Below are 17,462 nucleotides of genomic sequence, written 5' to 3' on the forward strand. Positions count from 1 at the left end.
GATTTTATGGCTGTATGCAGGTATGAAATGAAAAGTATAGCAACAAACTTTGAACTTTTAAGAAAATACCCATGTGAAAACGTGGGGTTTTCTTTTTCATCCATCCCCAAACATTTCTATTTCCTCCATCAAAATATCTAAGAATCAAAATACTAAAGTCCGCTCACTTTCCCAGGTACAAATCTGGTCTTACAGGGGATCAGCATTTGAAAAAAAAATCTGGGTTTGGCTCATCAGGTGATGTTTCTTTAAAATGTAGCCTCATGGATTAATAGAAGTAGTGAAACACATAGTACTGTATTCTGAATGAAGACTCTAATTTAAAAATAATTGTCTTTTGTCACCAGGGAGTAAGAATGGGGGAGACATCTACAAATATAGCTACACTCAATATGAAACAGGCTATCAAGATCAACGTGAAGGAGGGTTGCGAAGTGGATAACCCTTGTGATTCTAACCCGTGTCCCCAGCACAGCTACTGCAGTGACGACTGGGACAGCTACTCCTGTGTCTGCGACCCAGGTAACCCAGTGACCATCCCATGCACTCGCTCATCTAGGAGCTGGATCGCATCTTCATGTGCTTGTGAGAAAAGAGCAGTGGTGGCAGAAGCTGCAGCATGCTTGCAAAGTGCTCATGTTCTGATTCTTCCTCTTCCAGTCAGTATTATCTTTCTCAGTCTTACTGTAGCACCCTTGAAACTGCAGTCATGGACTAAGGATCATTTGTTCTAGGCAACGTATCAACCAAACAGAAAGACAATCTCTGGTCCAAAGGGGTCTTTCCACGCACCTCCCCTTTTCTTTTTCTGTTTTCTTTTTAATTTTTTTTCTCTTTCTTTCCCAGCCTTTTCTGCTGTTGAATTTCAGTCTCACACCCTGCATCCTAATCAAGATACTTTGAATGTTTTCTCTGTTTTGGTGCATGTAGCCAGCACATGCTGTCAGCACCCAGCACAGTCACCTCCCATACACGCAGGGAGAGAATACAAAACTGTGTGTAACACATGCCCTGAATATAAAACTGGGGACCAAAGGCACAAGGATGCCTCAAGCATGTTAACAGACTGTCGAAAAGAACAGCCCACTATATCTTTTTTACTGAGAGGGGAAAAAAAGTACCTTCTTTCTGACAGTATCTCAGGGGAAATCTACTGATTATTGAAGATGTATTATTAGTGTATAAGCTTAAAATAGATGGTCTTTTGGAGACATGCAAATCATAAATTACAACGGTTGCTGTAATTTTATGACCTTGTCTCCCCAGGGTACTTTGGAAGAGACTGTGTTGATGTATGTAACTTGAACCCATGTGAGCATGTCTCCACGTGCGTGCACAAACCTAGCTCATCCCATGGCTACACCTGTGAATGTGGACAAAGCTACTATGGACAGTACTGTGAGAGCAAGTAAGAGAATTATTTTTGGTCTTGGTTTCTTGATCCTTCCAGGTAGTTCTTCTCCAAAGGCAGCAGTTCTCTCACCTCCTTTTCTGCCTTGGTTAGCCTTCCTGTCACAATTTGACTGTTCATAGTGGATGGTATTTGCAGGCTCCCTGCTCTTTGGCGCTCTTAAGCTCTCTTCCCAGAGACCAGGCAAAATTCCATATACTCAGGGGCTGCTTTTCTTCATCAGCATCTCAGGGGCTCAACCAATTGTGCTGTGTTACACAGCATTGCATCTGACCTCTGCCTAGTGGTGGGCTTGCCCTCAGTTTGCTCTGCATCTCTCCTTCAGCTGCCCCAGCACGCACACAGAGCGCTGCACCCAGTTAGGTGGCTTATGGCTGGATAAAATGGCTTTGCAGTTTGTGTCCAGTCCCTGGGCTGGGAAAAAGCCGTATCTTCTGGACAGTCCAGGAGGCCTATGTTCTGTTGCTGTGTGGGAGAAACATGCCAATTCCCTCGTCACCAGCTTCCTGGTCTCAGATAAGCGTTCAGCAACTGGCCTTATACCAGAGACGGCACTTTGATTTGCTGTATTATGGGCCATTCATGATGTGCAAATGAAGTGCATTTGTCTGCCCATTTAGAAATAGCTCATGTGATGTTTCCTTCCCTTTGAAAACCACAAGCTTCTTTCTCCACCTTTTGTTGTATGGGCTTGCAAATGTTGGCCGTGCTGTTGCCAGATTCATCTTTCATTCCTCTGGATTAGCGACGCAGAGACGTTGTCGCTTGTCATTATCTGCTGACATCATGTCAAGTGCAACGTTGTGGTTTTTCATACTACAAAGCATAGAAGTACAAACCTGGCAATTACCGTAAACAAAATTCAGCATGGTCTTTGAAACAGACAGCAAACAGCTTTTCTTTCCTAAAATGAGCAGCGGCGGGGGGGGGTTCCTTGTGCGTTATGCTGATCACAGACCCAGCAGTGTCGTCCTTCAGGCTGTTGCTTGACGAAGACTTCCAGCTAGCAGAGACCCTGGTTGCTGCCCCGGCCCCTTCCCAGAGCTCTCCTTGTCAGCACTAGTATGGGGGCATCTGTGGGACAAACCTGCTCAGAAGCTCACCCAGAAGAAACAAAAACAGTGAAAAAGAGGGTTATCCTTCAGCACGAGTGGCTTTTGGTTGCTCACAGCCTCCGATGAGCTGTGTTGCTCCACTCATAGTCTGAATCGTAGTCTTTGATTCATAGTCTGCATCAAAGCTGCCACCCTTCCTTCTTCCATGTCCTCAACCATGTGTCCTCCTCCTCCCCTGTGGCAGACCAGGACTTTTCAGACCCTGTGGTGAGCTGGCTGAGAAAGCCTGGGTGGCTGAAAGTAGTGACTTTTCTTTATAGGGTGAGCTTGCAGCCAGCTTTGCACCGGAGCTGATGTCCCCGCAGGCTGGACAAGCACCACTGCAGGGCTGAGACAGGAACCCATGGGGATGGGGGTTGGATATGAAGTGTTGGGGAGCTGTACCCTGAGGCAGTTTGTGGCAGTAGGTAAACCCGGGCACAGGCTCAGCACCGCCTGCAGTTGCCCACGCTGTTGAAGCACTAGCACAACCCCACGCAGGCTGTCCAGCCTGGCCCTGCCAGCGGTTTCCCCAGCGGGAGACTGGGGCTGGTGGGACCAGGACCATTTCCACTAAGCACTGTGGGCCCCATCGCCTTCTCCCAGAGGAAAGAGCACTTTATTTGCTTGTACAAAGGTATACTTCTTATAAAGAGGAGCTGGTCTTGAAAACATTTAAGGACGCATTCCCTCTAGGGTTTTGTAGCACTGGTATTCTTTATTTTCTTTTGTTACAGCATGTATATATATATGTATGTATGTATTGATTGTTGATTGTTCCAGTGAGATATGTTACACTCTAAAAGCTGATGGAGCTCTTTTTTTCCCCACCTTTTAAGAGGAAGCTTAAAAGGACTTACTTTCAATTTGATTTTCTTTTACAGGATCGACCTGCCTTGTCCCAGAGGCTGGTGGGGCAATCCCATCTGTGGCCCATGTAACTGTGAGACTAGTAAAGGGTTTGATTCTGATTGCAATAAGACCAATGGAGAATGCCACTGCAAGGTAAGCAAAAGAAACCAGCCTTAAGTCAAAAATTCTTGAGTTTAAAAAGTAACTATACCACTAAAAACTACAGCAAGTGAGTACCTCAGACAAAGTACACACAGTTGTGCTTTTTATCATATATATATATGTGCGCAGTGTAGTTAATCTTTACCTAAAACATTTTGCTGGCACCGCCCTTCACAAAATCATACTGTGCAGCTCTTATCTTATTTGCTTTTGGAAAGCAAAACTGATGAAAGCTTGGCTCTGATCTCTCTGAAGTGCAGCCTCGTTTATCGGGGGAGATCAGACCTGGGTGCAGAGGAGTGCCGGTGGTGTTTTGTGTATCACAAGTGAGTAATAGCCACGAAACAGCTCAGGCCAGCTGGGTGAAGCTCTCCCCTGTGCAACGGCCAGCAAAAGGTCTAGCAGCTGGAGAGGGGTAAATAATATGAGAGGCTAAACGCTTTCCTCGGTGCCAGCTCGGTCGAGTTTAAGAGGAATTTGCTGTGGACAGGCAGGGACAGATGGGGGACATGGGAGGGGAGGTGCCTCCCTCCAGAAGGTTTTACAGAGCATTTCTCACAATAGGTTTTACAATAGGCTTGAATGACATCAGAGGAGCTGGGCCTGTGCAGGCCAGTGGCAGTGAATCTGGCCCCATACTCCTTTCCGAAATGCCAGCAGGACACACAGCAACTGTTGCGTTAAATCGAGTCAGTGGGGTGCCAGCAACATACTCTTGTGTAATCGTGTAACGCCTCAGATCAAAAACATTTACAGATGCAATTTGAATACGTGATCGTTGGTTGCTCTCCACACTGTACATGAAACACAGAGGGACACTGCAAGAAGTTTCCTTACCGGCTTGTTCGTGCCATGCAAGAGTGGAATTGCAAAGCAGAAAAACCTGCAAATCCTCCAAGAATACGTTTGCTGGGCACTGGCAGCAAGTGCAAGAGGAGTAACATGGGCCCTCCTCCCCCACTGCAAATGGTGGTCCAAACTCAGGGTCTCTGCGGCGGGGTCTCTGCGGGGTCTCGGGGTCTCTCAGTGCAGACATCCCCCCCAGCACTCAGCTCTGCCTCTCTGCATTGCGTGGGATAACACAGCACACTTCCCATAGCTACTATGTTTTCTGTTAATAGTGGTATCATTATTATCCCGTGCTTTGCAAAATTAGCCCTTTTATGATGCATATGGTGCTAGAGCAGGATTTCAGAAAAGCAAGCAATTTGGAATAGAAGTCAAATACCTCGTGTCTTTTTTTTTTTTTTTTTTTTCCCCTAGGCAAATTACTACAGGCCCCAGAGCAGTGACACCTGCTACCCCTGCGACTGCTTCCCCTCGGGCTCCCACACGCGTGCCTGCGACATGGAGACGGGACAGTGTCCTTGCAAACCTGGTGTCATAGGGCGGCAGTGCAACCGCTGCGACAACCCATTTGCCGAAGTTACCATGAAGGGCTGTGAAGGTACCTCCTGTGCAGCAAGCACTGCTGATCAGCCGGGCCGTAGTCGCAGGATCAGAGCCGCTAGCAGCGGGCAGGGGGGGCGATGAACAGCGGTGGGCATGCAGCTGCACCCTGGGGTGCATAGGAGCCTCGTGGGGTGGCTCCAGCAAACGGAAATGTAGCAATTGTGGGGGGGAGAGCAACACACTAATCCCAATTTTACTTGAAACCCAAGTTCATCTGCCAGTGCAGTATTGTATTGCTGTGCCGCAACTGAAGAGGTGGGTGAGAGCCCTCATGCCTTCTGCCCACAGAGGCTGTGCCGTGCGCCTCGTGCCCTCTGCCTCTCTTCCCCATCTCGCCCATCCTGCCTTTCCTCTCACTCACCCACCCACCCTCCTCCTGTGATCAGCACAAAGCTGCTGGAGCAGCCGTCTCTCCACAGTGTGTGGGTGAAATGAAGGAGAAACGTTTTCCCACAATAAAGGAGCAGGCAGAGGTAGGCAGAGCTCTGTAACCAGAGCCCCATAATCATCCTGAGCTCTCCTCTGCCTGTACGTGTCTGCCCGCACTGCTGGATCAGGAGCGGCTGGTGGGTTACAGCTGGGAAGGCACTGCAGAGGACAAGTATCCTGATGGGGCGTGGGAAGTACAGGAAGGTCCTTTAGGCAGGTTGAAATATCTCTTTGTTGAGATTTTTATTTTGTCAGAAAAACTGCATCATTTCTTTTTCTGCTTTCAGTAATTTATAATGGCTGCCCCAAAGCTTTTGAGGCTGGTATTTGGTGGCCACAGACCAAGTTTGGCCAGCCAGCTGCCGTGCCATGTCCTAAGGGATCAGTGGGTAAGTTCCCTGGGTAAAACATTAACTACTCTATCTACATGCCTCTTTCAGGGGAAAGAAAAGAGAAAAAAAATGCATACATAGGGAATGGCATTAATTCATTGGGTCTGGAATTACAGCATAGCACATGCATATCACAAGCAGAAAAACTTAGCTAGCTGAAACTAAAGAACTGTTAAAATACATTTGGAATAGTAGCAATAAATAAATATGACAGTGCAGCAGATAAACACATATCAAGAACAGAAATTCTGTATCTGTATTTTCCATTTTCTGTTTACTCTATCGAGCAATTCTTACACATGTAATTTTTAGCTTCTAGTGACTTGTACATGTTCTTTAGGAATACAACTCCTCTGCACAAAGATAAAATGAGGGAAATAATTTACGTGATGATTGCTTTACTAGTGTTGCAGGCTAATAAAGCTAAGAGTTACAACAGAACTCACATTTTTCCAGCCAACATCTTTTCTCTAACCCGTAAGTCAGACAGCTGAAAAACTCATTTTATAAAGCACATGAGCTGTGTTGTTTTGTACAGCAAGCAAATGACAGCCTGCTTTTTCAAGTGTCCCTGAAAACATTTATGAGATTTTTTTTAAAATGGAGTTCACAATCTTTCCTGAAGGCTGTTCTGTGCGAAATGAAACCTCTATCTCAATTCTGGGCCTGGTAACATCCTGCTTCAAGGCTCAATGAGTTATAAATGGTTATGTGACTTCCCCAAATATTACTGGGGAGATTTGTGGTCAGCCAAGCTCCTATTCTGAGGATTTTAGGAGATAGAATTGATTTTTTTTTTTCTTTTTTTAAGTGAAGAATATTTGCATTATTAAACAGTATAAAGTTGAATTAAAACAAGTTTTCTACACTCTTCTTGTTGTTAAATCCCAGTGTCTCTTCTAGCAAATAGCTTAGCAGGCAAGGGTACTTACAGGAGTTGCATATTTTAAGTGAATTTTACAGAACTCTCAAACAACCAAGAACCTGAGGCTTAATTGTATTCACCTAATCATGGAAGAGAAATAAAATAATTAGATATTGTTCAATTAATCATAATTCTTGTGTAGATATTAGTAATTAAATGGCTTAGACACATGCAATATGTTATGCATAAGTTAACTAGCACAATGTAAATTTTGTATTTGATAACTTAGAATTCACTGTGAAGGACCCACAGCCAAGAATCACATTTTAAAATTGTTTGATAAATAGTACAAAGTAATAGGCTAAACTAAACAGTAAGCTGCTTATAGACCATTCACAAGTGGCAAAAGGCAATTATACATGTTGGCTGAAGTGTTTACCGTGTGCAGCATGTGGAGGTGCTGGCATGTTTTGACATGAAGACAGCATTTATCTGGGACGTCTTCCCATATAGGCTATTGCACAGAAATCTGAGCAGGGTTATGTTTTCAGAAATATTTAGGAAGTGCACAGCCTTTCTGATTTTTGGCATAAACAAATTGCTGGATTCAGTTGAGAACAGTAGGGCAGCAAGGCTGAGAGTGCTTGGGCAGATTTTGAAGCTTACCTAACTTTTCTCTAAAGCCTGAGGAAAAGGAGTCATGAAGATCAGTAGTCTTTAACTTTTCTGAGACAGGAATCCCCAGTTTGGAAAGTGAAATATGTGCGTAGCTCTAAGAGACTTGAAAATGTATGAAATCTGAAAGTCTAGGATGTTTGAAATCTATGAAGATTTACCCAGCACAATTCAGACTCTTATTTACCATTAACACTTTGTTTCCTTCAGGAAATGCAGTTCGCCATTGTAACATTGAGAAGGGCTGGCTGCCTCCTGAGCTTTTCAACTGCACCACCAGCACTTTTGTGGATCTAAAAATCATGGTAAGCTGTGTTTTCTTGGTTTTGCAGTTATTTTGTAAATGATCATAAATTCAGACTCGTTTGATATCCCTGCACTCCATCTTTTGACTGAGTCCTTGAACCCCCTCATTTCTCATCAAGACTGTTGTGCGTTTCTGGCTCTCAGTTACATTTTCCATTGAGTTGTCCTGTCAACCTTTTCTCAAGACAAACACCATTTTGATCAAACAACCCCTTTGTGCCAAAATCTCCTAAATGATGATTATCTTTGTAACTAGAATAAAAAAAAAAAAAAAAAAAGGTACATCATTGGGTTTTTTCTTCCTTCTTGTCCCTGGTTCAGAATGAGAAGTTACACCACAATGAGACCAAGTTGGATGGAGGCAAAACCATACGGATCGTGAGAGTGCTGCAGAATGCCACCAAATACACACACAGCTTGTATGGTAACGATGTGAGAACAGCTTACCAGATGATGATCCGGGTCCTCCAATATGAGAGCCAGCAGCAAGGGTTTGACTTGGCAGCCACGAGGGATGTGGAATTCAATGAGGTAAGAGAGGTACTATATACTGTGCTGAGCCTTTACAGTTCCCCTTAAAAGTTTTATGACAATGGATAATTAAATTTGTCTTTGACCAAGGTGGAGCAAATATCATATAATTGCCGAATCTGTTTCACAAATGAGTCAGTCTTCTGAGTTTAGAATGGGAAGTTGGTTATGCATCGGTCTATGGACACATATGTGTAAATAATACTAATATCATAGAAAGTGCTGTTATAATAAATATCATCATAGTAACAGCCAAAAGTAAAACTCCACAAATGAAAAAAATAATCAAGTTGATGTGTTATTCCTGGATAAAATAGCTTTGTGTACCATATTCAGTTTTGTTGGAAAACCTGCCTCATGTGATCATTTTCCTTTAAATGTGCAGTGAACTAACTGTGAGCCAGTTACTGACTCTGAAGGTTTATTATAATTCAGTTTGGAAACACTTGAGTCTTGTTTATTAAAGAGTTTGTACATTGAAAGACATTCCATACCATATTGATATTTTAAGTGATGCAGGCACATACAAAAATGCATGGCAGAGGGCTTCTGCTAGTCAGAGCATTCATGAAAGACCCAGTTATTACCAAAGACCTGAACCAGGTCTAAAGAACAAGCTGTAGCACCCTTCCTGTCTGGGGGAAACACGTAGTTGTGGGAAAAATGTGAGATGTGGAGGAAGTTGGGAGTTTTCTGTGGTCTGAAAATGTGAAGGTTGGATGACCCATGTCAGGCTCATAGAGCTCTCCTCATTGCCATGTGTGCTGCGGGGTACTACTGTCCATGCTTGCCAATACTATTTCCAAGATCCCAACCACGGCACAGCACAGAGTCCAAGCTAAAACATCCTTCTGGACTTGTGCTAGTAGAACCCAGACTCGGGCACCAGCGTAGGGGTGCTGGAGCGAACTTCCATGGGCCAAGACTGGCCTCTGTGCTGGCCAAAGGTGTGCTACACCCAGCTCACTGCTCACAGTACTCCAGGAGGACCAGCCAAGTCAGGCAGACTTTGGGGTGAACTTGGAAACCCTGTGCAAGGCTAAGCGGTACCAGGAGAAGATGTCCCTGGGGAGGTGGGAGCCGGAGGAAATGTGGCTGAGAAAATTCTTCAGTGTCTTGGGCTGTACAGTCAACAGAGAGTGGAGAACCTCTGAAACATTCGACATTTTAGATACAGCACATTTTAAGAGATTTCGTTTTTCCTTTCCTAAGGAGACACCGTGCTGACAAACTTGTGCCTGCAGGCTGGGGAGTGAATGAATTCTCCCATTCAGATCTTGAGAAGTAAAAATAAGAACAACAAGCAAAAAAAAAGTTTTGGAAAACTCCGCTTTAATTTATTATTCTCTGCACTTGGTGCTGAAACTCATACAGATGATGTTTTGAAGAACTCCCTAAATAGGATAGGTCAGGAATTTGAAAACTAATCAGTAAAGCTCCTGAGAAAAAGGAGGTAACATCCTAGGCTGAGGGAGCACAAAGGGAGAAGAATTTTTTTTTTTTTAATAGTATCAGGTAGAAGCTGGAAAAATAGATAATAAAAAACCAGAAATAACATTCACAAACACCGAGGAGGCTTGGTACCAAGTACAGCGTGTGTCTCCTTGCATTCCTGCAGAATCGTGCAGTGCTTCTCACCCTAGATGAAGGTAGTCGTTCTGGCAGCCTCTTTTACCTCAGATACATGCTTGCAACCTCAGACAATACTTAGAGAATATAGCATCTGCCCCATCTGCTTCTAAATGAAACCTAAATATTTGCCTTGGCTATTTGAGAGCTTGAGGTGATTAATTCCCACCATCATTTACGCAAATTTTACCTAATTAGGACACAGCAATACAGTGTTGTGTTTTGACACAATAGTATAGTTCATATATACACCAAGATTAAAAACTTTTTAGCACCTTCCCCATTTAAGCCATTTGACACTCTCTTTTGGGGTCTTCTTCCGTTCAGCCTGAGGGTCCCTTGGCATATTCTTGTAAGAAAGGGCAGAAGGGGCAGTTCTTCAGCTAAAACTTCCTTTTTAACACCATTTGTAAGCAACATAAAAATGGGGGGAAAGCAATATGATTTAATTTTTTAATGTGTTTTCAATTTTGTATATGCAAGTTAATATTTGCTTTTGTCATTCTTCACAATGTAAGTTGTGCTAGTTATCCAGGAATCAAAAAAGTAAAATAAAAAGTCAATATAAAAGAGAAAGCAATACTGCTATCTATGGCTTTCTTTTGATTTTTAACATATCACATTATTTTGATTTCTCTGGGGGAGTTCTTCAGTGTACCTACCAAGTGCTCTGCTTTTCTTGTCTCTCATCTCTCTGAGAGAAAGAAAACATGGTTAGGTTTTCCTTCAGCATTTTCTTGCTAGGTTTCCTGTCACAAAGGGGAAAGAAAGTAGGCAGTTCTCTAACAGCCTCCAATTCTGGCTTGCTTTGCTCATAAAAAGTTTGGAGGATTTTCTTTATGTAACAAAAAATCCTCAGAGTGAGTAACTGATGTGCATATTTTCATATGGCTGCAGTAGAACATGCCTGCATTAAAATACTTCATTATATGCTCACCTGAGGCAGTAATGCCAATCATTTTCAATAATCCTCACTTGAAACGCAGCGCTTTGTTTGCTTCATAATTTAGGCTTGTACTTTGTTTCTCAGAATATTATCAAAGTGGGTAGTGCTCTACTGGACCCCAGCAACAAGGAGCACTGGGAGCAAATTCAGCGAACGGAGGGCGGCACTGCTCACCTGCTCAGGCACTATGAGGAATATTTTAACAACGTGGCCCAGAACATGAAGAAAACCTACATGAGACCTTTTGTCATTGTTGCCACTAACATGAGTGAGTATCTGTGTTGAAAAATGCCATTTTCTATTAGAGCTTTAACAGTGTACTGGATAGAGATGCTAGGTATCTGTTTTAGTAGTATCCATTGAGAAACAACATACTTGCATTTTCTCATCTAATCAGTGCATTCATTTCAAGTCAATTGAGCCTTGATCCATATCTCTCTCTTGCCATGGGGGCCTCTTGGGAGATGTTTGGTCTGTTTTCCCTCTGGGCCATGCCACTGCTCTGTGTGGCATTTTGTTGCAGCCACAGTAGTGTACAGATGGTAGGAAGGACAAACTTTGTAAGGTAATGCCTTTTGAGACCACCTAGTATAGTTGAACATAGTAGATCTTGTTTTTGAAAGAATCATACCACCACCACCTGAAGAATTATTGCAGTACAAAAAAAAACCAAAACCAAAACCTTACTATTGATCATATACCTCTGATTTTCACATTCCTTCCTAGCCTGGAACCTATCCAGAAAATCATCTTCTGTAGAAATTCCTGTGCTGAAAGGTATTTTCTCAGAATCACCCACCAAAGCCTTCAAACACCCTCCCAGCCTTACAAAACCCATCATCAGAGCAAAATCCTTGGGGTCCAAAATATCCAGAATGGGTCTAAACTGAGAAGGAAACATCAGACATACCAAGACACCTTCCCCACCTGTCACAGTAAATGCCTCCTCTGACTAGCAAATGGCAGTTCCTGCACTCACAGGGCTGTGATGTACTTCACAGATGTCCCTGCAGTACACGTGCAAGTGAAGCACAGCAACCGCAGCCTGGTCAGCCTCTTTGCCCATTTTGCACCCCCCCACCTTCTCTATTTCATTTTCTCCCCAGGTACCAACGGTCTGAGCTGATCAGGTGTTGGTGATAGTCCTGCTTTAAGCGGGAGGTGAGACTGAGTCGGGTGACCTTTGGAGGTCTCTCCCAAGCAGCATTGGTATCTGGTTTTTCTTTCAGAGGTGGTCTAAATTGTTATCCGCCTGAACTTGTATTTAGCCTTTTTAACTACTGCTTTTATTTTGGACCTGAAGAGGGGCTTATGTGCCCAAAAGCTCGCCTTATTTTCCCAGCTACGCACATTGTTATAAGAAGTGAATTTACATTTGCCTACAAACCTTGTCCCAAGAGTGCTTCATGTCCACAGTCACAGGGGCGTAAAAAGCAAAGGCATGAGACAGTCAAGCTACAAAGTTTATAACGTCATGTGTCAGCTCCAGGGGGGACGGATTATTGTTGAACTAAGCCAAACTGAAACACTTTGATTTCTGTTTAATAAACCAAAACTGAAATATTTCCTTTTTATTCAGTACTCTCAGAATCAAAATATTTTTATCTTCACACTCAGAAAAAAGTATGCTCAGCATTTTAACACAGCTGAACTGAGATGAAAACAAAAACCAGAATTTTTTCCAGGTTGTAAATCATGATTTTTTTTTTGACCAGCTTTTCCCGAGTAAAAAGGCGTGAGCTTGGAAGGGATGAGGCAACTCTGGCCTGAAAGGGGTCTGTTTTCTTGTGGACAGTTTTTCCAGGTGAATGTGGTGTTAATGGAGTGTCCTAATGGCTCATCTGGGAGTTATTTAGAGACTAGGAAAGGAATGGGAATTTGCAGATCTTAACTTGGATATTTCTTCATATAGAAACTTGCAGTGGATCACAGCTTTTGGTGTAGGGTTACCCCCAGGACTTCCAGCTTTTCATTTTTATTAGAACATGTAAATTGGCACTCAACAACTTCTCTTAAATGGGAAAGTTCAAGCCAGCTCAGCTGCTTTTAAACATTTTGGCAGTTAGACAACAGGCAGAGCTGATGAGGTGAGCTAGAGAGGAACTGTTAGTGTAGAGGAAGAAGAACTGGAGGACTAAGGAGTAGTCCCAGGGAAAATCCAGGTTATTTTCTTTGCTCAGCTTACTTTGCAATTTAACAGATCTAGAAGTATATTTCTAGCAGATTTAGCCTTCCCTACAAGAAGCAAGTCTGAAAATGGAACGTGCCGCTTCCGTATTTCCAATGTTTACAGTAGTGTTTTCCTTCTATAAGATACTGTCTTGTGAATTCCTTTTCACTGCAAAATAAATTTATAATTTGATAAATGTAACATAATGCTGACACATAAGCTTTTAGTTGTCATTTAAAGTATTGATTGAGAGAAACTAAATTTGACTTTGTATTTTGGGGTTTAAATTTCTTCTCTGCAGATATTTTAACCTTTCAATCATGTTTCATTGTGTTGCAATATCATATTTGAAAGCATTGAAGTTAATTTTATGGGAAACATTTTTTTTCCCCCCTAGTTATTGCTGTTGATATCTTTGACAAGTCTAATTTCACGGGAGCTAGAATACCACGATTTCATGAGATTAAAGAAGATTATCCAAAAGATCTGGAGTCATCTGTTGTCTTCCCTGATACTTTGTTCAGACCTTCAGACAGGAAAGGTAAAAACCCTTCTGCTGCCGTTCGGAGGGCAATTTTGGCTAGCTTCCAAGGAGCACGATTGATCCTCATGAAGCAGAGTGGTACTGGGGTGAGAGGGGGACGACTGTCTACACAAGCGAACATTATTTAGGGATGGAGCAGCTGTGCATACTTCTGAGGCATTTTTCCTGCCGGCAGGCATGGGAGCATGGGGGGCTGCGTAACTGGCTGTACCTGTCTGTCAGGTCTCGCTTGCAGCCCCTCAAACAGCCCTGTCAAAGCGGGATAAATGCTCTGCGTCCATTCACACCAGGGTAGGATAGGATGGGAGCCTGGAGCCTGCAGCCCCACAGCCACCTCTGCCCGGTCCCTGCAGGAAGGGAGGTGGCGTGGGAGATGGAGACTCCAAATCTGGGAGCAGAGACATGTTTTCAGAGCTAGACAGCAAGAAAAAGTCTTGAGCTGCACAGGGAGATGGGTGATGAGGGACAATACATGGGGAAGTACCTGCTTCCCAGTGTCTCTGACATACTCTGAGATTGCTGAAAGGAACTACAGGTTACCTTGGGCAAAGGAAGAGAGAGAGGGTAACTCAAAGTGCAGTAATCATACAGGTACCATGGCTGAATATCCTCTGAATAGGGAAATAGTAGCATTTGTGAAAATAACACATAATTCATTAATAAGCTAATACAACTTTGTGGCTTTTTCCTCAGAAAAAGGGCACCTGCTTGTATGACTTGTATCTTTCCTGTAAGAAAAAAGGGAATGTGAATTTTAAGAGATACTGCCAAAACTGAAAGCTCATTAAATGACAGAATTAGCAGGAAGAAGTCCCATGTGACCAATTGGTGTATTCATAACACTAGTTTTGCCATATGTAAAGGTACATGCAATTTAATAGCATGCATGTTGTTTTAATGTTCTCCTTAAATCAGGCACAAAGCATTTATATACTTATGGATCTTCTAGCTTAGAAATGGCTTATTTTCTAGCTAGACTAAATAGTTATTCATGGTTCAATGGTTATTTTATTATCAGCTATAGAACTGTGAAATGTGCTAAAACTTTATTAAAAATATCAAATGTAACATTAGGAGCATGCTCAGTGCTGTAAGCCTAGAGTTATAACAACAGTAACGTATATGTACCTTTGCAAAGCAAAATTACAAGTTTAAGTGGTACCTCCGAAACTGTGTGGAAAGGATTTAATATTTGTGTTAATTCCATAGCAGTGCCTACAATGAAGCCTTCAAATCAAAAATTATCGTCTAAGGTGAACAGTGATGCACTAAGTCCTGATAGTGCTTTTGCAAAGAGAAAGAAGCGACACCCAGATGACTCAACACATCATACAGTTGCCATGGTCACTATATATCGATCCCTGGGACACCTTCTGCCTGAAAACTATGATCCTGACCGAAGGAGCTTGAGGTAAACTTCAAACCTGTTTGTGAATTGTGCATATCTCTTCTTCCACTTGCTCCGAGCGTGTGGGGCAGACAGAGCTGCGTTTATACTGGCCAAATGTCATCTGTGCGGCAGTTGTCACCACAGTATTGTCACTTGTCCTCCTCTGGCACACTGTGGGAGAATAACCATGTCGGTAGTGCCAGCTGCTTTTGGAAACACAGCTGTGTGGAAGGCTGATGGTGCATCTACTTCAATTTCTGAGCAGAAGTGACTGGAAATCTTTTATTTGCAGAACCTACCAAATCAGTGCTTTGCATTTTAATGTTTAGATCACCGTGCAATTTTTCTCTTTCTGCAGATTGCCAAATCGCCCTATTATTAACACGCCTGTAGTGAGCACAGCCATTCACAGTGACGGGGAGCTTCCTCCCAATTTGATGGAAAAGCCCATCATAGTGGAGTATGCCATGCTGGAAACGGAGGAGAGAACGAAGCCCGTCTGTGTCTTCTGGAATCACTCCATCACGTATGTCTTCTGCTTGCTTTCGGGCTGTGCATGGCACTGTCTCAATGGCAGAGAAGTTCTGCCCAGGAAGATAACTGTGGAGGAAAACTCTTTTTGCTCAGTTTATTCAACTGGCAACTGATTTCTGGTGGAAGAGAACCATGTTGTCATTTCCCACCAACCTGAGAAAAATGGAAATAATCATCATAACACCTCAAACAAAGGATTAGCCATGTGGTTTCTAACTAACACAGTACCATCATGTCTTTCTGCAGGGTTCATTTTCACGCAGCAGTAGTAAATCTCACCATTTCCTTGTGTTTGCTTATGCTTTTTGCCCACAGATGTATATCTGGACAGGCATAGTCCGAGTCCGGTGCCTGAATTCATGGCTTGTCTGAGGTCCCTAAGTCAGGACTGTCATTGCCTCATGCACTTTTTTTAGGAGGGCATCTCTAGGAGGTGATTCAGTTCTTACATGGGCTGAATCTTCTACTGTTATGCTCCAGTGACTATGGACAGAATACATGGCAAGCAGGCACTGACCCTTGATGCCTCAACCAGGGCCAGTGCAAAAAATTACAAAACCAAGTCTTCATGTTGGTAAAAAGGAGAACTGAGGTTTTGCAGATAAAATCATATGAGTAAAGATTATAGATTTTTGAGTATCAGACTTTTTAAGACAGTTGCACTGATAAGAAGCAGCTTACCTTTCATTCCATGAACTATTCTGGATTTGCTTTCATTTGTTTTAGTGAAAAATTAGAGGGAGAGGAAATACCTTCTTTGGGACCTTAGACCTCTTCCAGTTGTTAGGGAGCAATCATAATACGTAAGCAGAACATAAGAAGAGAGTGTTTCATTCTTTAAGAGGGAAGTGTGAGGGGAAAAGGTGAAATATTCTGAAAATGGCTCATTTAGGTCTTTTGTATTCAGTAAAGTTAAAGATACAGATGTATTTTTCTTGAAAATATGAAAAATGTTAAGAACTGTATGTGCTCGTAAGCATTTTATTGGGTTTATGGCACTGTGGAAACAGCACAGTCCTGTTGGAGATATTTCAAGATTGTGGATAAAACAAAAGAAAATGTGTTGATAGGTAATTACATGCTCTGCATATTATGATTTCACAATATTCTAACGATTACATAGGTAGTGCAATTTTCAACCATAAAACCAGGTATATAGTGAGAGGATGATACTGTCTGCCCAGGGTAAGAGAACTAGCTGTTACTTGTTTCCTAATAACCCAGAAACTCCAGTAAACCTATGGAAAAATCCATTAAGAGGCAATATCCTCTGCTGGAAATAAAAGAGCAAACTAACCTGGAAATGTTTGCCTCCTAGTCAAAAACTTCAGAAGATTCTATCATTGAAAGGATCGAAGAGGCAACAGAAATCTGTTATGTTCGCCGTAATACAGCACTCCATTTGCCTGCATGTAAAGTAGTGTATTTGCTTGTATGTACAGGTGATTCTGCCAATTATGAGGGAACGGAAGGTCCTTTTTCATAAATTTTTAAACATCGTATGCACTTGAATAACTCATTAGCTCTGAAGTGATTCATCTATTAGCTATTTGCTGGCAACTTCAATGGCATTGTTGTCTGTGTTACGTCTTCCTACAGCCACAGTTGAAAAGCAGCTCTTAAACTGCATGTAATGAAAGAGTTTTTAAAAAGTGAGTACTTTTCAAGAGAAAGTGATATTAAAGCTGTTTAACAAATATTTTATTGCTGAATGAACAAGATGTGCTGTCATATCTAATTAAAAACTCTACCAGTAACTACAAGACTTTTTATTACTCATTAAGTTCAGAATAGCATAATTAAAATTGATACAAAATAACTTCTGAAGTCACTGGACTTACCAAGGCTGCACAGGGAAGAATTTTTAGGGGAGCAATTCCTCACCAATGTTAATATAAGAGATCTCCTGATATGAAATATTATTTACTGGTTTTAACCTTTTCTTGTGTACTTTTCAGAGGAACACTATAACAAAATCATATCATTGCTGAAACGTATTTCACGTAAGAACTCTACAAGCAGTGTCTAGATATAGGGAAATAGAGATGACTGAAAAACGTGTATCTCACTGTGGTTTTGG

The 17,462-nt window shown here is 42.4% G+C and overlaps 1 protein-coding gene across 1 annotated transcript in view; it reads left to right on the forward strand.

The window, feature by feature from the left end:
* The window catches only part of CELSR1 (cadherin, EGF LAG seven-pass G-type receptor 1), a gene marked incomplete at its 5' end in the record, with an annotated part of 171,480 nt that overhangs the window by 130,619 nt on the left and 23,399 nt on the right, over nt 1–17,462 (forward strand). Inside the window, 12 exons of the mRNA XM_009698658.1 lie at nt 1–20; nt 348–522; nt 1,267–1,408; nt 3,390–3,510; nt 4,783–4,966; nt 5,688–5,789; nt 7,543–7,637; nt 7,960–8,169; nt 10,829–11,012; nt 13,312–13,455; nt 14,668–14,869; nt 15,207–15,374. The exon at nt 1–20 is cut by the window's left edge and continues 121 nt beyond it. Of these exons, the coding sequence (XP_009696960.1) occupies nt 1–20; nt 348–522; nt 1,267–1,408; nt 3,390–3,510; nt 4,783–4,966; nt 5,688–5,789; nt 7,543–7,637; nt 7,960–8,169; nt 10,829–11,012; nt 13,312–13,455; nt 14,668–14,869; nt 15,207–15,374 (1,747 nt within the window). The remainder of the gene's footprint in view (nt 21–347; nt 523–1,266; nt 1,409–3,389; nt 3,511–4,782; nt 4,967–5,687; nt 5,790–7,542; nt 7,638–7,959; nt 8,170–10,828; nt 11,013–13,311; nt 13,456–14,667; nt 14,870–15,206; nt 15,375–17,462) is intronic.

Source organism: Cariama cristata, unplaced genomic scaffold (assembly GCF_000690535.1).
Source record: "Cariama cristata isolate BGI_N322 unplaced genomic scaffold, ASM69053v1 scaffold13154, whole genome shotgun sequence".
Classification (NCBI taxonomy): Eukaryota; Metazoa; Chordata; class Aves; order Cariamiformes; family Cariamidae; genus Cariama; species Cariama cristata.